The sequence below is a fragment of the Triticum urartu genome, chromosome 5A (genome assembly GCF_056163025.1).
Source record: "Triticum urartu cultivar PI428250 chromosome 5A, HENAU_Tu73, whole genome shotgun sequence".
In the NCBI taxonomy this organism is placed as follows: Eukaryota; Viridiplantae; Streptophyta; class Magnoliopsida; order Poales; family Poaceae; genus Triticum; species Triticum urartu.
Window position 1 is genome coordinate 213,406,078 of NC_141877.1, and position 27,446 is coordinate 213,433,523.

The 27,446-nt window shown below is 44.4% G+C and overlaps 1 protein-coding gene and 1 pseudogene across 2 annotated transcripts; one reads left to right on the forward strand and one right to left on the reverse strand.

Moving 5' to 3' along the window:
- Positions 1–589: 589 nt before the first annotated feature.
- Positions 590–2,757, forward strand: LOC147970824 (ultraviolet-B receptor UVR8-like; annotated as a pseudogene).
- A 1,129-nt stretch (positions 2,758–3,886) lies between these two features.
- On the reverse strand, positions 3,887–14,857 carry LOC125508238 (AUGMIN subunit 6). Of its 2 annotated transcripts, none has more exons than XM_048672866.2 (13): positions 14,516–14,857; positions 14,329–14,385; positions 14,143–14,237; positions 13,116–13,266; positions 11,970–12,095; positions 11,722–11,881; positions 11,540–11,600; positions 11,184–11,448; positions 7,702–7,827; positions 7,390–7,542; positions 5,365–5,596; positions 4,732–5,178; positions 3,887–4,541 (listed from the first exon to the last, which is right to left on the reverse strand). In XM_048672866.2, exons 1-13 carry the CDS (start codon positions 14,729–14,731, stop codon positions 4,501–4,503), a joined length of 2,130 nt encoding a protein of 709 aa, XP_048528823.2. In that variant the 5' UTR covers positions 14,732–14,857; the 3' UTR covers positions 3,887–4,500. The 2 variants fall into 2 exon arrangements, with proteins under 2 accessions (XP_048528823.2, XP_048528822.2); XM_048672865.2 differs by having other exon boundaries at positions 5,353–5,596.
- Between the last annotated feature and the right edge of the window lie 12,589 nt (positions 14,858–27,446).

Below are 27,446 nucleotides of genomic sequence, written 5' to 3' on the forward strand. Positions count from 1 at the left end.
GTAATCCGTGAGCGACATCTTCAACTTCAAAGATCTCTCTCCCTACCATGGTAATGAGGCTTTCAATCCGAGGTCGGATCTTTCCCAAGGGGGGAGATGATGCGGAGCATCCTATGGTCATCCCCATGGACTTACCTACGTCTCCCACGACACCACATGGACCAATGACTAGAGCTCGGGCAAGGGCTATTGAAACTAAGGTGAACTCCCTCCTCTCCAAACTACCACTTACCACATGTGAGACATGGCTACTACATCAAGCGGAGACCCTATGTGTGATCAGGTACTTAGAGGCAAGCCACAGAACAACTACATCCAATGGACAAGACGACGAGAGCACTAAGTACAAGGACCAAGAAGAGGAGCTGCCAGAAAATGTACAACCACCAGACGACGGGACCAAGCTGGATGTCCGACGCGTGAAGGGCTAGCCAGCCAGCCCAAGTCCCAGCTAGCGTACGCTACAGCGGCCTGACGACCGACACGGATCGGATGTCCGACACCTCCCAGCTTCCGGACGACCGAGCCCCTTCGGACATCCAGTGTCACCCAATAGAAGAGAAATTAACGGAAGTCCGAAGACCTCAGGATGAATGACGACCAGACATCTGACCCCGACTGGAAATCCGACGCCGACCCATCTGAGCCAAACGTCGGACGTCCGATCCCTACTGGACGACCGGACCCTCACGAGCCACCAGACGACCGACACATGTCTGCGCACAGAGTGTTGGGCCGAGGCCCATGTACCCCTTCGCCCCTCTAGACTATATATATGACTCCACCTCCACTTTTCTAGGGTTAGCATTGGTTTAGCTCATATGAGAGATAGAGCTTTGCCCATCCACTTGATACATACTCCATTGGAGACCGAGGCCTCCGCGGAGAAGATCCCAAGTGGATTCAAGACCCCGAAAGGGAAGATCCCCTAGTGGATTCAAGACCTCCTCTTGGAGAAGAACTAGCTACTTGTATCCTTCCTTTGTTATCTTTGGATCGTTGTGACCTCTTTGTGTTCATGGATCTAGCACATGTGTGATCGTTTCCTGTTGATTTGAGTGTCTCCTCTCGTTTCCCCTCATGTTTTCCCTTGTGTGTTCATCGTGTTTTTCATGGGATCCCCTCCAAATCGTGAAAGATCAGCCCTAGGGTTCCACCCTACATCATAACCCTTGAAGAAAAAGACTCTCAAATGACGAGAACTGATTTCTTATTACGATGAAGTAATATTTACAGGCTTTGAAATTTTTTATGAGCTATTGTTTGTGTTTTTATTTATATGAACGAACAGTCTAACATGATAGTATTCTAATGGTTGGTCTTAGTTTAATGGCAGGTCTGTTTATTCTATTGGTTGTGGTTTAGGAGGAAAGCTTGGCCATGGCACCCGAACTGATGAGAAATACCCTAGATTGATTGAGCAGTTTCGGACTCTGAATATACAACCAATGGTTGTTGCTGCTGGTGCTTGGCATGCTGCTGTTCTGGGCAAGGATGGATGAGTTTGCACTTGGGGATGGGGACGTTATGGCTGCTTGGGTCATGGTAATGAGGAATGTGAGTCTGTTTCCAAGGTGGTTGTGTGAAGGTTTTTTATGTACCAACTAGAGATTATACCACACTTATTGTGTCATGCAAAGGTGATGTTTACTTGTTTGGATGTGGTGAGTCATCAAGCCTTGGCCACAACACTACAATTGAGGCTAGGCACTATCTAGCACACCTCCTAAGTGCTTAACAAACATGCAATTCAATTTGGTTCTGTATGTATTAGTTTAGTTGGCCTACTTGATCATCAATGCGGGATTCTTGTGGTAGTTTCTATTTTATATTAAGATTATATTGTTGATTTTTGGGATTACAAATCCTCAGTATTACCTAAAATTTAGACTGCACATTATGATCATACAAGGAAGAGCTAATGCACATGCAGTGGCGGATGCTTGAGTTTAGGGATTATGTGCATATCCATATAGGGTGTAAGCAAAAACAATTTGTGCGACTAAATTTACAAGAGAGATTTGGTCTTGAGTTTTGTATTAATTATCTGTTCGATTGTAACTCCTAAGATAGTGAAGAAAGAGTAAAATTTGATCGAAGTTTAGATTTTTCTGTGGGAAATAGCACATAGTATAACACCGTGGAAGATTGTGGCTACAAGTATAGCTGATATGCCAGTTGTTGCAATGATCATGTAATAGAGTTCTATTCCTTGAAGTTTCCGTAGAAAGCTAGCCATCACGAGACTATTGGATGTGCACTATTGTATCTAGAATTTATTAGTTATAGAGTGATTTTTTGTGTGTATTGTTTAATATTATGTTTTTGTTCGGTTGGTTAACCTCTTACGGCACTGTTAATCTTCAGTTTGAAGATAATTGCTTTAGTTTGCGTTGTAAGAATAAGCAAAAAGATCAGATTTGTTGATACAAGTCCTTTTAGTCCTCTCTAATTTAGCTTGCTACTTCTGAATCAATCGTCATTTTCTTTACCATATATATGTGCTTTTCCAGGGTAACAACAGGCATAGCAACGTCCTTAGCCCTGAGCAGGTGACTTCGGCAGAGTATGAATGAGAAGGTGGTGCAGGTCAGCCTTACGAATTCCATATACTGGAATGTGCATACATTTGCACTGATAGAGTCAGGCAAAGTCTATGATTTCGACGTAGGGGATAAAGGACAGCTAGGTACTGAACTTGTCGCACAAGACAGTGAGAGGGGAACCCCGGAGTGGGTCGAAATTGACCTCAGTTAGGTTCAGTTGCAACATCTCCTTCTCACTCCAATTGCATGCTACTAACCATCACCTTCCTAATTAACTTTTGATTGCAAGCACTTAGTTTGTACTCCCTCAATCCGAAAAAGCTTGTCCCAAACGTATCCCTCAAATGGATGTATCTAGCACTAATTTGATGCTAGATACATTCATTTGAGGGACAAGCTTTTTCGGACAGAGGGAGTACCCCTGTTCTGTTGGGTCTCATTTGTGTCTTAGTCGATCCTTGTGAAAATAATTACCCTGCAAGACAAACAATCTGTTGTTGTTTTTTTTGAGTGAAGGACGTCATGGCTAGCTTTATTAAAATTAAACAATGTTTGCATCGTCTATGAGCTTACTGACAACACAGTCAGGAGGCTCGCCCAAACAACTAAAGGAGGATTTATTACAGAAACAAAATTTAGCTAGCACATGAGCTGCTTGGTTACAAGAGCGATAACAATGCTTGAAAATAACCTTCCCAATCAAGGAACTAGTATCCACACATTCTGCGAAGATTGCCGCTGCTGAGTCCCATGATAGTTTGACGATTACAAAAGTTAATAACCTGTAAAGAGTCTGATTCCGCTTCCACCCGATTGAATCCGAGAGAATTAGCAAATACTAGACTGTCTCTCATTGCCAAAACTTCTGTAGTGATGACATCTGCAGCGAAAGGGATAAATTTGCATAGAGTTGAAACTGTAAATATAAGGACCATGTCCTGTAGTCCGTTCCTTGAAAAATGAGCAGTTGATTGTGGTTGATAATTTAACATATTGTGAAATGTACCTTGCTTGGTATACTATTTTTATTTCGCTGTGCTGCTGCTATGTTGTATTTTTGATAAGTATGAACCCATGTTTAATACATGTGACCAACAATTTGTTGGTAACTAGATTCGGAGGCTGTATGGCGATTATTAACTTACTACTGGTGCTTCGTTTAAGGTGATTTTTTTGCATTCACCCCCTCGGTGAAAAGCAGCAGTGTCTGGTGCTACTAAAACAGAAAACTTATATTGAATCAGTAGTATACGAACTCAAGCAAGTTAACACTGCACTTGGATTTGTAGTATACAAACTCAAGCAAGTAGAAAACACAATAGTTGCGTAACTGCAATGAATATTGTAACATCAACATTACGTCATTTGCATTACCACTAGTATGCACTGTTCAACAAGAATACTCATCTTTACAATAAAAAAGTGTGCAAGGAAAGAAGCTTCACAAAATTTGAAGGATAACATATATACACTAACCCTACTACTGTACTGAAAATCACCCTTCTAGTATTAACTAACAGAGTTCCTTTCGAAATAAAACAAACATTTTATCAATCCAGCACATGCCAATAGCCTCGCAGCCCTGATGACATGGGGGATAACAATTGGGACGCATCAAAACAGCAACTTGAATAAGAGGATATAAAATTACTACAACACAAATACAGATCATGTGTACTAACATAAGATTGGCAACCTTTTACTGGCAGTCGGTACATCCTACTGTCCCATCCCATACCATCTACCCCTTGCCGCCCTTCTCTCCAGATCCAACATAGGATGCACAAGCATCCCTCTCACAAGCTGGTGGCAACTGGCATGCAACTCAACAAGCAACAGAATTCACTCCGTATGTGCCATCCGCACTTGGAAATAAGCCATCAGAACCTCTGGGCTGCAGTTAAGCACTGAAGCTTCAGGGTGGTTAAAGTATTACATGGTATACACGTGAAGCCTAATGTTCCATCAAAGCTGCATCAGTTTCTGATAATGGTGCTGCAAAACAGACAAGGTATCGGTTGGTCTCAAACAGGAAGTAAAACAGACAAGTGAGTTGAAACAGAAAAGGGTGCGGCAAACCTTATCCTTTTCTAGATCAATTCAGACAACACAACTACTTACAAAAGTAACACTGGTTTAGTTACAGCATACACATAATTACTTTAACAAGTTTGTAAAGACATACCAAGCAAGTCCTCGTACGCGTCGGGGAACAAGGAAGACTCCAGCAGAAGTGGCGGGGAGAATACTTGATCAAGAGCATCATCTGTCATAAACGACTGACCACTGACTGGATAAAAAAAGTTTGCAGCACTGCTTGGATCGTCATGGCCATTCAGTTTACTTGACACAGCTGGGGTTGTATGCATTGGGCTGTCAGGATTGAAGTAAAGATCGCTTGTGCTCTTGGGTAACTTCGACTGTGACGACGATGGACCTATCTTTTGTTTTCTTCGGTTTGCCACGGCACCCACATCCTTCCTTGCAGCACCTGTTGATAGGGGAATGAAGAAGTGCTCTGAACCATCATCACTACTCTTGTCCTGTGGACTCTCCATGTTGCTCAATGGCTTTGATAGAGCAGCTTCACGAACAGAACGTCTGATGTCATGAGCAAAATAACCATCATTTTCTGCAAAGAGAATATAGAGTAGCTAATAATTAAATGAAACAAGACTCATCAAAAGCAGATTATAATCAGCAAAATAATAACATAAAGAAGAAGCATATTTTTACAGTTAGGCATTCCCTACAGTTTTCAGTTAAGAAAGAAGCTGATCTAGCCTATGTATTAAGATATGAATACCATGCATCGAACCATTTGCTTGATCTTTGGCTGAGGGGTGGGTAAGTGCTTTCTCTTCAGGCATAATTTCTTGCCTAGGTTGGTGTGCTAAGGCATTCCGTCTTTGTGTCTGTGCTCCTTTTCCAGAAGAACTTGGAGTCAGACTAAATAGAGGAGGTAGCTTTAGAGCAGGACTACTCCCAGCCTTGCCGATCTGTGCTGAACAGAGCTTAGAAGTCACCTCTGAAACTTCGCCGCTGCTTTCCTGCTTGAAAGTAAATAAGTAATTAGAAAGCATGTGAATAAATAAACAGAGAAAGGTGCAAAAAATGTTTTGCACGCTGAGACTCTTAACATAGAGATTTAATAAAGATGAAATGTACATACCCCCTAAACTTCCAGGTTGGGCCACATCACCCCCTGAACTCCAAAATACCTGACTTAATCCCCACAACTTCCAAAAACCAGACAAATCACCCACTAGCACCCTCGTGAGTGGTTTTGCCTATGTGGAGGTTGTTTTGTTTTGTCAGCAAGGCTCAGCAGAGGCACGTAAAGAAGGCAGGAAACGGCTGAGAGGTTCCTGCCTCCATGCGAGCTCACTGGTCCTCCACTTCCTTGATTTGGTGCAGGGATTTGGGCCGGCGCCGTCATCTCTCTCGGCTCCGGCGAGCGTTGCCGCAACACCCCCTCGCGGTCGTCCTCTCTGAGCACTTATGGTGCCCTATAGAAGCTCCTGGTGCCTTGGTGAATCCTCCCGACCAAAACCCAAAGCCCCTCCCAGATGCCAGCAGATGCGGCCCCATCACCTCGGTTGTTCGCGAACTCGTCCAAGCACGAATTCGAACTCAGGGTGAGCTCCCGGTTCCTTCACTGACTCCTCCCTCTCCCTCCAGCTGTCTCTCTAGCGCCTGCTCCAGTTTCTCATTCCAAACGTCGCCGGCGGCGATCATGGTGCCATCTCCGGTAGCCTTGTGACCCCGGACTGACACAGGTAAGCTCGTAGCTTTAGCCGCTCCCATTTGGTGCATGTGACGCATCCACAGGCCCCTGCAGCGCGTCTTCCGGCGTAGAGCCACCGCTGCCGCAAAGCTCGCTGGAACTGGCACGACGACGGCGTCCTGCAGGCCGGGCCAAAGAGTCGATGACGTAGGGGAAGCCGTCAAGAACGCCACGCCCGATTGCAAGACGAAAATAGCATCGGAGCAGACGGCTGCTGTTGGAGTGAGCTGTGCTGCTAGGAAGAACGCCGTGGGAACGCAGAGGCACAAGACTGCTGCTGCACGCACGCGCCGCGATGATGAGGGCTGGCGGCTCTTGGCGTGCGTCCTCCATCTTATCTGTCAGCATGACGCAGGCATTGGCGCTGAACACGGAGGCCTTGATCAACGTATGTGGACATTTTTTGGCTGAGGTGGCTGCCATATCACGTCCCACAGAGGCAAAAACACTAAAAAAACATACGAGTGGGCTACGGGGTGATTTGTCCGGTTTTGGAAGTTGGGGGGATTAAGCAAGCCATTTTGAAGTTCAGGGGGTGATGTGGCCGAAACCTGCAAGTTTACGGTGTTTATAATGTCACTGAAAAGGTGCCATGTGATGATCTGTGAGAAAACAATGGTCCATTTGGTTTGACAAATGCCCCTATGCTAGAATATCTCCTCACTCATTGAAAGGATTGGGGCCATAGTCATGTGACAGCCTGTTGCTGTCAACACTTCTGCCCTTCATGAATAGTCAATGCTAGCATGAGTTCACCCCATTGCACCAACCAAAACGCAAGCCTCTTGGATCCTAGGATTCAACGGTGACAACCCAAATTTTTTACCTTTCAGCAATTATATTATTACCAGGATGGAGGTGTTCCTCATAGCAAACAACCCTAATGATATGAAAGAAACCAAATATTCTGGTATGAACACGAGGAATGACAGTAGTACAAAGGAAATATATACAATCAGAACAGCTGTTGCATTTTTGTCCATATTGAACAAGTTAAACAGGAAATACGATAAATCATCAAACAGTAGAATCATGCAAATGAGAGTGATTTCGTACTTCTGGTCTTCCAAGCACTGTATTTTGGACAGACAACTGTCTGGAGTTTGTTTGATCCATCAGATTACTAGGTACACTATTAACTTCTTCAGAAAGTTTTGTTATTGACTGCTGCATTGCTGGAATAGCTTCCTTGAGTTGATTAATTAGGCCCTAGAAAAGGAAAAATAATGGCAAATGATTAAACAATCAGTCAAATGCCACATAAAGTCGTCCTCGGTAAAATCTGTAAATGAGGTGCATCTTCGCAAGCCATGCTTACAACAGATAAATCGAGAAAACAGCATAGCTTCTGATGGATGTTGTTATTACCTGTATACTGACTAAATGCTGGCGATGTTCGGCCAATGTTGCAGTTAATGAGTCGGCATGGCTACTAGTTTCGCTGTCAGACGCACTGCGGAGTAATTCTGGCCCCTCCCCATCATTTGCTTTGGCCTACACCATTAGTTGGCTGTATGTTACAAGTTATAACCGAATACATTGGTTCAGAACATGTGATGTGCCTGTACTTCAGGATGTGACAATACCACTATGCAATACCGATCTATCATCAATACACCACCAATGCAGAAATATGCATGGGTGGTATGTAAGGTTATTTTCATCTTTATAAGAAAAGAAAAACACATGGGGATTAAATGTCCCTGTTTCTAAATATTGTCCAGTCCACGGGCCATTTAATACGTCGTTTGTCTTGTGGTCTATTAAAAATTTAATCATATAATTCTTCATAGGTGGTTATACTTGACCCAAAATAAAATATCAATGATTTAGAGAAAATGATGCATCATCACTATACCGGCATTGCCGGCTAGATTTCACTAACCAAAATGAAATCAAGTCAGAAGGTACAGAACAACCACACAAAACATGAGAGAAACAATGGTCTGAAAGATTGAAACAATTAAGAACTGGAAGAACATTGCAGAAAATTTGAACTAAATATGGCTATTAACATTTTGCAGAAGTTGGTAGACCTTGAAGCATGAAAAACAGGGACGTGGCAGGAGCTCTCGATGCTAAATTTTGGTTACCAAAGAATGCTGCTATATTGTATAAAATGGCCATCAAGTGAAATAGACTGCGGCAATTCATGAGTTATCTCCAGGTTAATAGGTGTGTCACTTAGCATAAAAATGCTACTGCTGCACAAGGGCACGAGCCATAGTGAAACACTGAAACTGAGAAAACCACTAAAGATAAGAGAGGCCAGCATATTAATAGGGACAAAGCAGTTCTTTGCCATCTCTAGCACTGTAAATATATTGATAGTTCTGGAGGCTCAAGGCCTTTTGACTATTTGCAGGTTGTGCCACAGATGATGTTGTTTGTCTGTACTCCTCAAAATCGATGTGTGTCTTATAATTCCACAGCTTATTATTGTGCAATAATCCTATAGTGGTTTGTAGCAGATCTAAGGGCAATTTGAGGAAATGCCACACTTTCCCTAGCACTTTGCTCCTATAGCACACTATTCATTTTGTTGGATTAAATACCACACTTTTCATTGATAGCTAGATAAAACACCACAAATTGTGTTTTTTCGTCCTTTCCACGTCCAGACCCACACTTCATATTTTTTAGGACGGATTTGCCCTCCTGGTCGTTTCAATCGTTTCTTGGCAGATAGACAAAGCAGTGGGCCGCCGCCTCGCCATGCCTCCTCCGGTCCTCCCCGACGCTGCTGCCTCGCCATGACTCTCCGTGAGCCGCCGGCCTCACTGTGTCTCCTCCCTGGCGATCTGCCCGTTCCTATCCAGGAAGCGGCGCCGTCCACTGCGCTCCAGCCCCTCCGTCTTTCCAAAGAAGAGAGGCGCCGACTCTTGAAGTGTCCCGCAGCGCGTCCCCTGTCCAGGTGTAGCTGTACAAACTGGCTGACTATTGGTCGCTGTACTGGCTGACTGGCGGTTGCTGTACATGTTGGCTGGAGCTACTCGTTGCTCAACTTATTATCTTGCTAGCAGACGGCTCAAATCGAATACTAGTGGCACAGACTAACAACTTTCTCACGTGTTGATGCTTTAGATGTAGAGGAACTGTTACAAGAAGATATGGAAGCGTTTTCATATGGATGTAATCAAACTTCAGATTGAGTGAATGTAACAGTTCAGTTGATATGGATATAATCAAAATTTTGACAGCATTTTCACCTAAAGTTCCGACTTTTGACAGCACGTTCTACACGCACTTGTGAAGCCTGCCCACTAGCTCTGCTTCTACACCATAATCTCCATGGTCTAGGGTTCCTCAGGTCACATGTTAGACCAAATGAGAGAGAGAGAGGAGTGGCAACCTGTCGGTCGTGGTGGCAGAATGTACGTATGGAGCGTCGGAGGAGGAGAAGAAATAGGGTAAGGCGACGGCGGAGCGCCCGGAAGGAAGGAATGGCTATGTGCTGGTGTGGAAAGGAGGCACGGCGAGGCGGCGGCTCGCCGGGAGGAGGCAGGCAAGGCGGCGGCACGGTGCTTCATTCTGGTCTGCGTCTGCTGCGTTGATCATTTCCTTTTTTATCTGTCATGTGTTGATCGTGGAAACGGCCTGAGGGTAAATCCGTCCTAGCAAAAATGAGTTGTGGGTCTGAACGTGGAAAAGCAGTAAAAAGATCATTTGTGGTATTTTGTCCAAGTATCAATCAAAGATGTGCTATTTACTCTAATAAAAAGAAAGGTGTGCTATAGGGGCAAACTCCCAGGAAAGCCGTGGCATTTTCTCAAATTGCTCCAGATCTAATGGGAGGTTGAACTTTCTCCCAGTCGAAAAAATTGAAATGTTGACCCCATTTAGAAAAAGAACATTTGAGCTAAAAATATATATGTGTGGGACATATTCAAATTACTGATGATTAGAAACCAATGTTAGCACATAATCTGTGATGCTAAACTTTGTATAGGTGCCAAAATTCTTTTACCGTAGTGACCAAGAGAATTGACAACACTTTTTACCCAATATTACACAGAAAGAACATGAGCTATAACTTTGTACCGCTTGATGGAAAACTATAACAGCATTGTGCAGAAAAAAGCTGGTCTAATATATAGGAATAGTTTACTCACAGTGCATGACATTTGATGCTTCCATAAGATCAATGAGTTTAAATTAATATTTAATAAAATGACTGCAACATATTAGAATGCAGAGAGAAGAATATCACATGGAAACCAAGTTTTGAAGAAAACTTTATGGAAACCACGTTTGAAAGTTTCAAAAAAATCTGAGAAAAATACAGGATGTTAAGAGAATGATGTTCTATTCCCAATTTTCCATACGAAATTCCAAGTTCAAACACATTACCATCTACAAGCTATGAAAAGAACAAATTTAGGAATGAATAGTGATGTTTACTGTTCGACCTACTCAATGCTGATTTTAATCTTTTTTTCATACCTCATAAATGGTAATGTGTTTGAACTTAGGAATTTCACATGCTAATAGGACATCACTCTTAACATCCCTTTTTTTACGATTTTTTCAAAACTACAAAACATTATTTCCACGTAGTTTTCACCGGTTTCCACTTTCCACCAAAACTTGGTTTCCATGTTGTGATATTCTCTCTCTAGAGTGTAAGCTCTGGTAAAACTGGTAGTTCGATCATGCTGCGAGATTAAATAAATTCATGGTTTAAAAAGGTGTGCCTACGCAATTGCAGAACGCCTAGCTGCTAGACTGCTAGGCATGTGCTTAAGCATGCCTAGGTGTGTGCTTAGGCAAGACAGTTGCTAGGCACATACAAGACTAGGAATTTAACCTGGTGCTTTTTTTAACCTTGCACAAATTAAACAATTGCTTACCAAATGAAGAGATTGTTTATGAATACGCTGCAAAGCATGAGTCCAACGTCGAAGAATTTCAGCTACGTCAACAGTTTGTTGGACACGCCCATTCCTATCATCTAATATTGGAAGAGCTTCTTCCTTTCCCTGGAATAAAGATATCTGCTCCTGTTTGTCCAAAATTTGAGACGTTTCACCAGCTCGGGCTGATAGTAATTCAGAATGCGGGATGCTTGAACTTGTATCCATTGCTGCTAGCAATTGTGATCCAGATATACGGTACCTAAAAGAACGCATTTTGTGGAACAAGGTGAATAGTGATGATTAAGGATATTTGGATCAAAATGTAAAGTTTAACAGAAAGTGGATCACACCTATGCTCACGGTGTGCTATAAGATCTTCAATTGGCCCGGAAGCTAAAACCTCATGCTGACCTGCAAGGGTATTTCCATTACTATCTAGAAGAAGCTAAAACATTATGCTGTCGTGCATGATATGGATAGTTTGAGCATGCTGGACACACATATTCTGGAAACAATACTTCATTGACTGTACCTTTGCGAGCCAATATCGATTCCCACAAACGTGTTGCCTTAGATACCAAATGTGAATTCTGTCCAGATGAGCTTGAGATACGTTCGTCCCACAGTTCCCCCTCTAGCTTGGCTTTGTTCCTCATATCTTGTAGCTTCTCTAACTCCTGTTGCAGATATGCCTGAAAGCTCCATGCAAACATCATAAGAAATGAAAACAGGACCCAAAACATAACCATCTGAATGGACTGTATAGAAGCTACCCTGTACCTCTTCAGCACATAGACTTCGGAATTCAGCTGTCATTTCATGGGCTAAATTTGACCAGGTTGTCTGCCTTTGAACAGCAATGTTTGCATTTTTAAGAAATTTACGCCTCTCAAGAGCAATCCTTGCCTGTTAGGAATATCACATATGAACTCGCAGATAAACTCATAAAGAGAAATAAGCCCTGAGATAACCGGGTGTTTTTACTACAAGGACAAACACCAGAGACCAAATTTCCTTAATGGTAGCAAAGGTGGTCCATGTGTTTGGATAAATTATGCTATCAGGCTCAGTTTGTTGTTGCTGAACCGTGTTGTGATGTGTGTATTCGCTAAGCTACTGCATATAAGAACTCAAAAAGGATCCACTACTCTTCCTTAGAAGCCAAATAAAATGTACATAAATCAGGTTGACTAATGGTTTTCCTCTCACATTTCATCTTGCATCTTCCACAACGAAAAGAAGAGTACATTTGCAAAATGACTAAGTAAGCGAGCAGCCAAACAATCATAATCCAACAGCAGTTCAACATATCATGATTATATTATAACAATCTGCCTCAATGCCAAACGGAGCGTATATCTGGATCTAAAAATGGTTTGTGTACCCATCAGTTATTATACAAGCCTACTAGCTTCATTGAGTTTGCATCTTGTACAAGATTCAAATTATTCTGTTGTGTTTATTTCCTAGGTAAGAATATACTTACTGGAGTGGAATCATACTCAAATTCTACAGGCAAGTGAAGTCATCAGGTTTCAACAAAGAAGTTAGCTTGCTAAGGGGTATATTATCTTGTCATGCTCAAGAAAGGAAGAGATAAATCTTGCTTCACTAAACTGAATTGCTGTGCATAAAGACAACTAAGACTGAAGTAGTGAAGCCTGCTGTATCCACGTTATTGGTCTCGCATCAAAAAATCACTGTACCTTATGTGAGGTGCCCGAAGTCCCCAGCATTAAATTAAAGTATACCAAACAAAATACTCGCCAGTCTAGAAAAGTTTCGTACTGATAAGAACTTTTAGGACTTCATGTTCTCTTTATAAATGATTTGCATTTTAGGGTAGAAGGTAGTCCTAAAAGAGGGTCACCATACGATATAACATAAATTAACAGTTCCGAAAATTTAAGAGCAAGCTATCCTTGCCTTTGTTACAGGAAGTAATGCAGCTGCATGAAGATAAGAAACGTCTGTGAGTGCTGCCGGCAGTGGATTTGATGCTACATCAGCCGCAAATGTTCTCCTATGGACTTCCCTCAAGGCATGTACAGAGAGTTGCCACAAAAGCTCAACAAATCTGCATCAGTGTAGGGAGTATAAGCTGTTACAAGGACAATTCTGAAAATATACCAAGTTGTCTGATCAGCTGATTTACAAGCAGTTAGTTTACATCAATGACTATTGGACTTTGTTTTCTAAGAGTGCGAACTGAGTGGCTACATATTGTAGTCACGTTTTCGATATCTTAAAGATCAGCATGTTGTTCTGGCCTTCAGACAAGTTGACCAATGCAATAGAACTTATTAACACATGTTCCAAATCTATGAAGGAACAATATGGAATCATCAACAGGCACATAAAGTTAAACGCAATCTAAATTGTGTGCCTACGGGGTATGGTGACATGAGGTGAGGTGCGGCACAATGCCTCAAGCAGTTCACAGTGCAATGTGTTAGGCCTAAACACTCCTGTTTGGTGTGTCAGTGTTTCTCTCCTACTCACTTTTCATGTGCTTTGTACTTCAGGTGACTTAAGGATCTAGCACATTGAGCGGTGGTGCAACCTTGATTGCATTGCTCAATTCTCATAATACATTGTCTGCTATCTTAGGTGAATAATCAAAATCGAGAAGCATGTAGAGAACTCATTTCTAGCACAGTAAATACTATAATCGATCCCCCTTTTAAATTAGCTGACATAAGCATTAAGCACTAGCATTCACTACCTATCTTCATATTAGCTGACATAATATTTGAGAGAAACCATGAACTATGGATAGAGACAATCAAAGCCGCATGATTGCATCCAGTTGCAGCAGACCTTTTCAACTTAGTAACAACGTTTCAATGAATGCAGTTAAGCTACATTGCACATTTGCGCAGCACGACAAGCAGCACAAACAGGACTAGCCGATTTCTAACCGACCAAACTACAGGCATCCATGTGTACTGACCTAGGCCCGCAGCAGGTGGCGAGAGACGAAACCCTGGAGTTGCTCCGTGGCAGCGCTCCCTGCTGCTCCAGCTCGCTGATGATACATTGTACGATCTAACCAAGCAACGAAACCACAAGTCAAAACAAGGCTGCTTTCGCGTGCACCCAATTATCAGAAAAGCTAAGCAAATCTGCAAAATCCAACCTTGCGGAACTCCCTGGACTGCGCGGAATCAAAGATCGGCCACACTTTGTCGAAGTCCTGTGCAACGGAGAATCACACTCAGGAAACATATATCTCAAAAGAACCGGAAAAGGAATACCAGCGAACGGGGTAAAATAGCGAAGAGCCGGAGAGGCTGAGGAGGATTTGAGAGCGCGTGCGTGCGTGCCTTGGCGGACTGCGCGGGGCCGCGGAGTGAGGATAGGAGGAAGTAGAGGAGCTGTTCGCCGAGGCGAGGGTTGGAGTGCCGGAAGAGGCCGACGCGAGGAGAGGCCGCGCCGGCGGGGGAGCCGAGGACGACTGGATCGAGGCCGAGGAGGAGGCAGTTGGTATACATGGCACCCTCCAGCTCCGCCTCCCGCTCCTTCTCCCTATCGGTCGACATGGTCGCCGGTTTCTACTTGGTGGCCGGGTTGGGGCTAGGTTTAGGAGGAGGCGGGCGCCATTGGAGTTAGAGATCTCGCGAGGCGGAGGTCGAGGTGGACGACAAACAAAAAAGATACTGTAAAATACATGTCCGGTCCAAAGAGCATGTCTATCGGACCCCGTATAATGTCAGCAAGTTAATTACATCCATAATACATAAATTTGCAACACAGTAACAATATCATACATAATCTTTAAAAACCCATAAAAATGGTACAACAACTTTCGTAACAGCACATATTCATACATTTTCCGTCAAATTTGACACATGCCGTTTATTTCCTGTTATTAATGCCCACATAAGCTCCCTAGGTGATGTGTCTGTCCTACTTGTCAGTTAAACACAAAAAGGAATAATGTAGAATAAAAATAAAGGAACTGGAATCGAACCATAGAGCAGCGACAAGTCGGGCTTGTAGCGTGCGAGACGAGACCAAGCCAGCTAGGTTTCTTTGCCGTGGTATTCTCACGTCAGATGCCAGGGGTGGCTTATTATGGATGGGGCCAAGAGGACGTCGTCGGCCCTGGAGGCGGGAGTGAGCACGAGCTCGATCGCACACGAGACGTACCCAGGTTCAGTGCTCTCCGGAGAGATAACACCTCTAGTCCTGCTCTGCGGGGTCTCCGCATGATGACTATGATCAAATAGTGGCTACAAGGTTGCTCCTTGAGCTAGGGGGAGAAGGGTAGAGCTGCTACCTTGCTTCTCCTAGCTATGGTGTGTGTGGGTGGAATGAGGGCTGAACCCTTTGCATGGGTGAGGCCTGGGGAGTTTTATAGACCAACCCCCATGGGTGCAATGGTAATACGACTGGGTGTAGGACCCGAACGTCAGTGTGTATGGTCGTTGGTTTCTCCGCCGGCTGCTGGGGCCCGCCTATGGAGGCCCCCGCCGGTTGCCGAGAATCCGGCTGATAGGTAGGGCTCGTCGCCTGCGGGCCACGCTGATTGCCTTTTGTTGTAGCGTTGTACTTGATGACAGAGGCGTTAGGAAACGCAGGATGCAATTTCAAAAAAAAAGCCTACGATCACGCAAGATCTATGTAGGAGATGCATAGCAACGAGAGGGGGAGAGTGTGTGCATGTACCCTCGTAGACCGGAAGCGGAAGCGTTAGGTTAACGCGGTTGATGTAGTCGAACATCTTCGCAATCCAACCAATCAAGTACCGAGCGTACGTCACCTCCGAGTTCAGCACACATTCAGCTCGATGACGTCCCTCGAACTCTTGATCCAACAAAGTGTCGAGGGAGAGTTTCGTCGGCACGATGGCATGGTGACGGTGATGGTGATGTGATCCGCGCAAGGCTTCGCTTAAGCACTACGACGCTTTGACCGGAGGAGTAAACTATGGAGGGGGCACCGCACATGGCTAAGAACAATTGATGTGCTTTGGGGTGCCCCCTGCCCCCGTATATAAAGGAGGAGGGGAGGAGGCCGCCGGCCTAGAGGGGGCGCGCCATGGGGGGAAACCGAGTAGGACTTATTCGGACTCCAAGTCCTATTCGACCCCCCTTCCTTTCTTACGGAGGGGGAAAGGGAAAAGGAGAGTGAAGAGGAGAAGGAAAGGGGGGCATGCCCCTTCCCCTAGTCCAATTCAGACTCCCCATGGGAGGGGGCGCGGCCACCCTTTGTGGGTTGCCTCCCCTCTCCCCTATGGCGCATGTAGACCCATTACTTTCCCCGGGGGGGGGGGGGGTCCGGTAACCCTCGGTACTCCGAAAAATACCCGAACCACTCTGAAACCATTATGGTGTCAGAATTGTTGGAGAACGCAGTAATTTCAAAAAATTCCTACGCACACGCAAGATCAAGGTGATGCATAGCAACGAGAGGGGAGAGTGTTGTCCACGTACCGTCGTAGACCGTAAGCGGAAGCGTTATGACAACGCGGTTGATATAGTCGTACGTCTTCACGATCGACCGATCCTAGTACCGAAGGTACGGCACCTCCGCGATCTGCACGCATTCGGCTCGGTGACGTCCCACGAATTCATGATCCAGTAGAGTGTCGAGGGAGAGCTTCGTCAGCACGACGGCGTGATGATGGTGATGATGATGCTACCGGAACAGGGCTTCACCTAATGATGCAGAGCATCCTATGGACATCACCATGTCAAGAGTCCGTTTGGCGAGTGACACGTGGGACATCTACTTGACATACCAAAAGGTGAATCTGTTGGGGAACGTAGTAATTTCAAAATTTTCCTACGCACACGCAAGATCATGGTGATGCATAGCAACGAGAGGGGAGAGTGTTGTCTACGTACCCTCGTAGACCGTTCGCGGAAGCGTTATATCAACGCGGTTGATGTAGTCGTACGTCTTCACGATCCGACCGATCCAAGTACCGAAAGCACGGCACCTCCGAGTTCTTCACACATTCGGCTCGGTGACGTCCTTGCCTTCTCGATCCAGCAAGAGGGGAGAAGTAGTAGATGAGTTCCGGCAGCACGACGGCGTGGTGACGGTGTTGGTGAAGAACAATCTCCGCAGGGCTTCGCCTAAGCACTACGAAAACTAGGACGGAGGATAAACTAGAGGGGACGGGGTTGCCGGCACACGGCTTGGTGTTTCTTGATGTGTCTTGGGTGCTAGCCCTACCCCTCTATTTATATGTTGAGCCTTGGGGTCGAAACTTGGAGTAAAAGCCTTCACAAAGTCGGTTTCACCCGAAAGGCAAGAGTCCTTCTCGGACTCCAGGGCCAGACGCCAGGGTTCCCGGCGTCTGGACCCAGACGCCAGGGACCCTGGCGTCTGGCCTCTGGACTCCGCAAAACTTCCGTTTGCGCTTTCCAAAAACCTTGTGGGCTTTCCCCTTTGGCCCAAATAAAGTGTTCTCGTACCCAAACATTTCGGGAAACATCCGGAACCCCTTCTGGTAAATTCCGGAACCCTTCTAGTGACCAAACACTATTATCCCATATATCAAACTTTATCTCTGGACCATTCCGGAGTTCCTCGTCATGTCCGTGATCTCATCCCGGACTTTGAACAACATTCGGTCACCAACATACATAACTCATATAGTACTATATCGTCAACGAACGTTAAGCGTGCGGACCCTACGGGTTCGATAACTATGTAGACATGACCGAGACACCTCTCTGGTCAATAACCAATAGCGGGACCTGGATGCCCATATTGGCTCCTACATATTCTACGAAGATCTTTATCGGTCAGACCGCATAACAACATACGTTGTTCCCTTTGTCATCGGTATGTTACTTGCCCGAGATTCGATCGTCAGTATCTCAATACCTAGTTCAATCTCGTTACCGGCAAGTCTCTTTACTCGTTCCGTAATACATCATCCCGCAACTAACTCATTAGTTGCAATGCTTGCAAGGCTTATAGTGATGTGCATTACCGAGTGGGCCTAGAGATACTTCTCCGACAATCGGAGTGACAAATCCTAATCTCGAAATACGCCAACCCAACAAGTAGCTTTGGAGACACCTGTAGAGCACCTTTATAATCACCTAGTTAAGTTGTGACGTTTGGTGGCACACAAAGTGTTCCTTCGGTAAACGGGAGTTGTGTAATCTCATAGTCATAGGAACATGTATAAGTCATGAAGAAAGCAATAGCAACAAACTAAACGATCAAGTGCTAAGCTAACGGAATGGGTCAAGTCAATCACATCATTCTCCTAATGATGTGATCCCGTTAATCAAATGACAACTCATGTCTATGGTTAGGAAACTTAACCATCTTTGATCAACGAGCTAGTCAAGTAGAGGCATACTAGTGACACTCTGTTTGTCTATGTATTCACACATGTATTATGTTTCCGGTTAATACAATTCTAGCATGAATAATAAACATTTATCATGAAATAAGGAAATAAATAATAATTTTATTATTGCTTCTAGGGCATATTTCCTTCAGTCTCCCACTTGCACTAGAGTCAATAATCTAGATTACACAGTAATGATTCTAACACCCATGGAGCCTTGGTACTGGTCATGTTTTGCTCGTGGAAGAGGCTTAGTCAACGGGTCTGAACATTCAGATCCGTATGTATCTTGCAAATTTCTATGTCTCCCACCTGGACTAAATCCCGGATGGAATTGAAGCGTCTCTTGATGTGCTTGGTTCTCTTGTGAAATCTGGATTCCTTTGCCAAGGCAATTGCACTAGTATTGTCACAAAAGATTTTCATTGGACCCGATGCACTAGGTATGACACCTAGATCGGATATGAACTCCTTCATCCAGACTCCTTCATTTGCTGCTTCCGAAGCAGCTATGTACTCCGCTTCACACGTAGATCCCGCCACGACGCTTTGTTTAGAACTACACCAACTGACAGCTCCACCGTTTAATATAAACACATATCCGATTTGCGATTTAGAATCGTGCGGATCAGTGTCAAAGCTTGCGTCAACGTAACCATTTATGATGAGCTCTTTGTCACCTCCATAAACGAGAAACATATCCTTAGTCCTTTTCAGGTATTTCAGGATGTTCTTGACCGCTGTCCAGTGATCCACTCCTGGATTACTTTGATACCTCCCTGCTAGACTTATAGCAAGGCACACATCAGGTCTGGTACACAACATTGCATACATGATAGAGCCTATGGCTGAAGCATAGGGAACATCTTTCATATTCTCTCTATCTTCTGCAGTGGTCGGGCATTGAGTCTTACTCAACTTCACACCTTGTAACACAGCCAAGAACCCTTTCTTTGCTTGATCCATTTTGAACTTTTTCAAAACTTTGTCAAGGTATGTGCTTTGTGAAAGTCCAATTAAGCATCTTGATCTATCTCTATAGATCTTGATGCCCAATATGTAAGCAGCTTCACCGAGGTCTTTCATAGAAAAACTTTTATTCAAGTATCCCTTTATGTTATCCAGAAATTCTATATCATTTCCAATCAGCAATATGTCATCCACATATAATATCAGAAATGCTACAGAGCTCCCACTCACTTTCTTGTAAATACAGGCTTCTCCGAAAGTCTGTATAAAACCAAATGCTTTGATCACACTATCAAAGCGTTTATTCCAACTCCGAGAGGCTTGCACCAGTCCATAAATGGATCACTGGAGCTTGCACACTTTGTCAGCTCCCTTTGGATCGACAAAACCTTTTGGTTGCATCATATACAACTCTTCTTCCAGAAATCCATTCAGGAATGTAGTTTTGACATCCATTTGCCAAATTTCATAATCATAAAATGCGGCAATTGCTAACATGATTCGGACAGACTTAAGCATCGCTACGGGTGAGAAGGTCTCATCATAGTCAATCCCTTGAACTTGTCGAAAACCTTTTGCAACAAATCGAGCTTTATAGACAGTAACATTACCGTCAGTGTCAGTCTTCTTCTTGAATATCCATTTATTCTCAGTTGCTTGCCGATCAACGGGCAAGTCAACCAAAGTCCACACTTTGTTCTCATACATGGATCCCATCTCAGATTTCATGGCCTCAAGCCATTTTGCGGAATCTGGGCTCACCATGCTTCTTCATAGTTCGTAGGTTCGTCATGGTCTAGTAACATAACTTCCAGAATAGGATTACCGTACCACTCTGGTGCGGACCTTACTCTGGTTGACCTACGAGGTTCAGTAACAACTTGATCTAAAGTTTCATGATCATCATCATTAACTTCCTCACTAATTGGTGTAGGTGTCCCAGAAACCGTTTTCTGTGATGAACCACTTTCCAATAAGGGAGCAGGTACAGTTACCTCATCAAGTTCTACTTTCCTCCCACTCACTTCTTTCGAGAGAAACTCCTTCTCTAGAAAAACTCCAAATTTAGCAACAAAAGTCTTGCCTTCGGATCTGTGATAGAAGGTGTACCCAACAGTCTCCTTTGGGTATCCTATGAAGACACATTTCTCCGATTTGGGTTCGAGCTTATCAGGTTGAAGCTTTTTCACATAAGCATCACAGCCCCAAACTTTTAGAAACGACAACTTTGGTTTCTTACCAAACCATAGTTCATAAGGCGTCGTCTCAACGGATTTCGATGGTGCCCTGTTTAAGGTGAATGCGGCCGTCTCTAAAGCATATCCCCAAAACGATAGCGGTAAATTAGTAAGAGACATCATAGATCACACCATATCTAGTAAAGTACGATTATGACATTCGGACACACCATTACGATGTGGTGTTTCGGGTGGCGTGAGTTGCGAAACTATTCCGCATTGTTTCAAATGAAGACCAAACTCATAACTCAAATATTCTCCTCCACGATCAGATCGTAGATACTTTATTTTCTTGTTACGATGATTTTCAACTTCACTCTTAAATTCTTTGAACTTTTCAAATGTTTCAGACTTATGTTTCATTAAGTAGATATACCCATATCTGCTTAAATCATCTGTGAAGGTGAGAAAATAACGATATCTGCCACGAGCCTCAACATTCATTGGACCACATACATCTGTATGTATGATCTCCAACAAATCTGTTGCTCTCTCCATAGTTCCGGCGAATGGTGTTTTAGTCATCTTGCCCATGAGGCACGGTTCGCAAGTACCAAGTGATTCATAATCAAGTGGTTCCAAAAGTCCATCAGTATGGAGTTTCTTCATGCGCTTTACTCCGATATGACCTAAACGGCAGTGCCACAAATAAGTTGCACTATCATTATCAACTCTGCATCTTTTGGCTTCAATATTATGAATATGCGCATCACCACTATCGAGATTTAGCAAAAATAGACCACTCTTCAAGGGTGCATGACCATAAAAGATATTACTCATATAAACAGAACAACCATTATTCTCTGATTTAAATGAATAACCGTCTCGCATCAAACAAGATCCAGATATAATGTTCATGCTCAACGCTGGCACCAAATAACAATTATTTAGGTCTAATACTAATCCCGAAGGTAGATGTAGAGGTAGCGTGCCGACCGCGATCACATCGACTTTGGAACCATTTCCCATGCGCATCGTCACCTCGTCCTTAGCCAATCTTCGCTTAATCCGTAGCCCCTGTTTCGAGTTGCAAATGTTAGCAACAGAACCAGTATCAAATATCCAGGTGCTACTGCGAGCATTAGTAAGGTACACATCAATAACATGTATATCACATATACCTTTGTTCACTTTGCCATCCTTCTTATCCGCCAAATACTTAGGGCAGTTACGCTTCCAGTGACCAGTCTGCTTGCAGTAGAAGCACTCAGTCTCAGGCTTAGGTCCAGACTTGGGTTTCTTCTCCTGAGCAGCAACTTGTTTGCTGTTCTTCTTGAAGTTCCCCTTCTTCTTCCCTTTGCCCTTTTTTTCTTGAAACTGGTGGTCTTCTTGACCATCAACACTTGATGCTCCTTCTTGATTTCTACCTCCGCGACTTTTAGCATCGCGAAGAGCTCGGGAATAGTCTTATTCATCCCTTGCATATTATAGTTCATCATGAAGCTTTTGTAGCTTGGTGGCAGTGATTCAAGAACTCTATCAATGACACTATCAACAGGAAGATTAACTCCCCAGTTGAGTCAAGTGATTATGATACCCAGACATTTTGAGTATATGTTCACTGACAGAACTATTCTCCTCCATCTTGCAGCTATAGAACTTATTGGAGACTTCATATCTCTCAATCCGGGCATTTGCTTGAAATATTAACTTCAACTCCTGGAACATCTCATATGCTCCATGACGTTCAAAACGTCGTTGAAGACCCGGTTCTAAGCCGTAAAGCATGGCACACTGAATTATCGAGTAGTCATCAGCTTTGCTCTGCCAGACGTTCATAACATCTGGTGTTGCTCCTGCAGCAGGCTTGGCACTTAGCAATGCTTCCAGGATGTAATTCTTCTGTGCAGCAATGAGGATAATCCTCAAGTTACGGACCCAGTCCGTGTAATTGCTACCATCATCTTTCAACTTTGCTTTCTCAAGGAACGCATTAAAATTCAACGGAACAACAGCACGGGCCATCTATCTACAATCAACATAGACAAGCAATATACTATCAGGTACTAAGTTCATGATAAATTTAAGTTCAGTTTAATCATATTATTTAAGAACTCCCACAAATATAGACATCCCTCTAATCCTCTAAGTGATCACGTGATCCATATCAACTAAACCATGTCCGATCATCACATGAGATGGAGTAGTATCAACGGTGAACATCACTATGTTGATCATATCTACAATATGATTCACGCTCGACCTTTCGGTCTCCGTGTTCCGAGGCCATATTTGTTATATGCTAGGCTCGTCAAGTTTAACCTGAGTATTCTGCGTGTGCAACTGTTTTGCACCCGTTGTATTTGAACGTAGAGCCTATCACACCCGATCATCACGTGGTGTCTCAGCACGAAGAACTTTCGCAACGGTGCATACTCAGGGAGAACACTTATACTTTGATAATTTAGTGAGGGGTCATCTTATAATGCTACCGTCAATCAAAGCAAGATAAGATGCATAAAAGATAAACATCACATGCAATCAATATAAGTGATATGATATGGCCATCATCATCTTGTGCTTGTGATCTCCATCTCCGAAGCACCTTCATGATCACCATCGTCACCAGTGCGACACCTTGATCTCCATTGTAGCATCATTGTCGTCTCGCCAATCTTATGCTTCCACGACTATCGCTACCACCTAGTGATAAAGTAAAGCATTAAAGGGCGATTGCATTGCATACAATAAAGCGACAACCATATGGCTCCTGCCAGTTGCCGATAACTCGGTTACAAAACATGATCATCTCATACAATAAAATTTAGCATCATGTCTTGACCATATCACATCACAACATGCCCTGCAAAAACAAGTTAGACGTCCTCTACTTTGTTGTTGCAAATTTTACGTGGCTGCTACGGGCTTAGCAAGAATCGTTCTTACCTACGCATCAAAACCACAATGATAGTTTGTCAAGTTGGTGCTGTTTTAACCTTCGCAAGGACCGGGCGTAGCCACACTCGGTTCAACTAAAGTTGGAGAAACTGACACCCGCCAGCCACCTGTGTGCAAAGCACGTCGGTAAAACCAGTCTCGCAAAAACGTACGCGTAATGTCGGTCCGGGCCGCTTCATCCAACAATACCGCCGAACCAAAGTATGACATGCTGGTAAGCAGTATGACTTATATCGCCCACAACTCACTTGTGTTCTACTCGTGCATATGACATCTACACATAAAACCTGGCTTTGATACCACTGTTGGGGAACGTAGTAATTTCAAAATTTTCCTACGCACACGCAAGATCATGGTGATGCATAGCAACGAGAGGGGAGAGTGTTGTCTACATACCCTCGTAGACCGTTCGCGGAAGCATTATATCAACGCGGTTGATGTAGTCGTACGTCTTCATGATCCGACCGATCCAAGTACCGAAAGCACGACACCTCCGAGTTCTGCACACATTTGGCTTGGTGACGTCCTTGCCTTCTCGATCCAGCAAGAGGGGCGAAGTAGTAGATGAGTTTCGGCAGCACGACGACATGGTGACTGTGTTGGTGAAGAACAATCTCCGCAGGGCTTCGCCCAAGCACTACGAAAACTAGGACGAAGGATAAACTAGAGGGGACGGGGTTGCCGACACACGGCTTGGTGTTTCTTGATGTGTATTGGGTGCTAGCCCTACCCCTCTATTTATATATTGAGCCTTGGGGTCAAAACTTGGAGTAAAAGCCTCCACAAAGTCGGTTTCACCCGAAAGGCAAGAGTCCTTCTCGGACTCCAGGGCCAGATGCCAGGGTTCCCGGCGTCTAGACCCAGACACCAGGGACCCTGGCGTCTGGCCCCTGGACTCTGCAAAACTTCCTTTTGCGCTTTCCAAAAACCTTGTGGGCTTTCCCCTTTGGCCCAAATAAAGTGTTCTCGTACCCAAACATTTCGGGAAACATCCGGAACCCCTTCCGGTAAATTCCGGAACCCTTCCGGTGACCAAACACTATTATCCCATATATCAAACTTTATCTCCGGACCATTTCGGAGTTCCTCGTCATGTCCGTGATCTCATCCCGGACTCTGAACAACATTCGGTCACCAACATACATAACTCATATAGTACTATATCGTCAACGAACGTTAAGCGTGCGGACCCTACGGGTTCGAGAACTATGTAGACATGACCGAGACACCTCTCTGGTCAATAACCAATAGCGGGACCTGGATGCCCATATTGGCTCCTACATATTCCACGAAGATCTTTATCGGTCAGACCGCATAACAACATGCGTTGTTTCCTTTGTCATCGGTGTGTTACTTGCCCGAGATTCGATCGTCGATATCTCAATACCTAGTTCAATCTCCTTACCGGCAAGTCTCTTTACTCGTTCCGTAATACATCATCCCGCAACTAACTCATTAGTTGCAATGCTTGCAAGGCTTATAGTGATGTGCATTACCGAGTGGGCCCAGAGATACCTCTCCGACAATCGGAGTGACAAATCCTAATCTCAAAATACGCCAACCCAACAAGTACCTTTGGAGACACCTGTAGAGCACCTTTATAATCACCCAGTTACGTTGTGACGTTTGGTGGCACACAAAGTGTTCCTCCGGTAAACGGGAGTTGCATAATCTCATAGTCATAGGAACATGTATAAGTCATGAAGAAAGCAATAGCAACAAACTAAACGATCAAGTGCTAAGCTAACGGAATGGGTCAAGTCAATCACACCATTCTCCTAATGATGTGATCCCGTTAATCAAATGACAACTCGTGTCTATGGTTAGGAAACTTAACCATCTTTGATCAATGAGCTAGTCAAGTAGAGGCATACTAGTGACACTCTGTTTGTCTATGTATTCACACATGTATTATGTTTCCGGTTAATACAATTCTAGCATGAATAATAAACATTTATCATGAAATAAGGAAAAAAATAATAACTTTATTATTGCCTCTAGGGCATATTTCCTTCAGAATCATATCCTTTACACGTGCTCACTTGGCCCCTTCGAGGATGGTATACTACTTGACACCCCTCTCGTGTGCATGCATAGGTATTGTCGGAACACTATGGACGACGAGGAGGAGTGCAAGCGCCAAGGAACAACTACACCATCCGTGATGGAAGCATGGAAGCGACGACGAAAGAAGATGGAGACAGCTCCTAGGACCCGGACATCCGGCCCCTGGAAGTGTCACCAGCAGCAAGGAGCCCGCGGCCAAGTCTACAGGGCCCGGACATCCGACGACCAGCCCGGGCATCCGGCGCGTCTCGAGCCCCCGGACATCCGGTCTCCAGCCCGGAAATCCGGACCCCGCCATTCCAGAGAGCAACAAGGCTGGACCATGCCAGCCCGGACATCCGGCCCTAGTGCCCGAACATCCGGTGTCTCGGGAAGGCCCGGACATCCGCCCCCCTGCCTGCGTGCAGCGCATCTGGGTCGTGGCCCATGTACCCCTTCACCCCTTAGACTATATATACTCCCCTCCACCTACGTTTTAGGGTTAGCGTCGTGTAAGCTCATATTAGAGATAGAGCATCGCTCATCCACATCGGATCTACTCCACGAGAGAGACCGCGGCCCCTCTTCGAAGAAGATCCCTTTGGATTCAAGACCCCCCCTTTGGGCGGCCCCATCAAGACCTCCTCACGGAGAAGAACCATCTACCTTTGTATCGTCCTTTGTCGATCGTGGATCGTGTGATCTCTTATGTACTCGAGGATCTAGCATATGTGTGACTATTTCTTGTTGGTTTTAGTGATTCTCTCGTGATTCCCCTCGTGTTTCCCCTCATGTTCTTCGTTTTCTTCATGGGATCCGCTCCTTTCGTGAAAGATCAACCATCTAGGGTTCCATCCTACATCATCTTGGTATCATGAGCCACGCTGATCACGATTTCGGAGCCTCCCCTCTTTGTTTCTAGCCTAATTTTGTTGATTTCGTCCTAAATTCGATAATTCCCCAAAAATAGCCCCCAATTTTTTTTGATTTGTTGGTGAGATGATATTTTGTTGATTTTGATCCATGGATTCGTTGTGTCTTGAGTAGATCTATCTTTCCCCCAAGTTTCCCCACCTTCCATCCACAAAATCCGTCAAATTTTGCCCCCAAAATCATCAATTTCCTCCCCAAATCGAGTTTCAAAGTCCAAATCCCGATATGGAATCGTTGGGCCGGACATCTGGCCCCAAGCCGAACATCTGGCTCCTGGAGTGCATTTTCGCGCAGCATCAGGTCCTGGATATCCGGCCCCGACACCGGATGCCTGGCCCCTGGGAATTCAGCCTGTCCCGTTTCACCGTTTTATCCATAACTAATTCATCCATAGTCCATTTTTGATGTTCTTTAGCTCGTTTTGAAGCTCTTGTGATGAGGACATCAATACCATTGTTACACCCACAGCCCCTGCTGCTATACATAATGGACCAATTACTAGAGCTCGCGCACACCAATTAAATTATCAGGTACTTTAATTTCTTGGTAATGATTCTAATGTTCATGAGAATATGATGCTGCCTAAATTGGATACATTTGTTTTGCTTACAAATGAAGGGCCTGGCATGGATAAGAGGGATGAACACTGGAGCAAGACCAAGCATGGAGATGATGGCATGCGCAAGGGGGTCAAGAACGGAGTTACAAGTGATGATTTTAGGACTTTGGAGCCACCATAAGGAGTGCATGAAGCCTTGGACGAAATATACAAGATGCCACTTCATAAATTTCGTCCATAGGCTATTCTAGGTGCTGCGTCACCTTATTATTCGGTCAGGCCCATGTATTTTC

Coding starts and splice junctions, on each gene's coding strand:
- LOC125508238 (XM_048672865.2), bottom strand. CDS start 14,731: ATGTCGACCGATAGGGAGAAGGAGCGGGAGGCGGAGCTGGAGGGTGCC. Junction 7,543..7,701: donor AGCATTTAGTCAGTATACAG/GTAATAACAACA, acceptor TTCCTTTTCTAG/GGCCTAATTAATCAACTCAA. Junction 4,542..4,731: donor CGCGTACGAGGACTTGCTTG/GTATGTCTTTAC, acceptor TCTGTTTTGCAG/CACCATTATCAGAAACTGAT.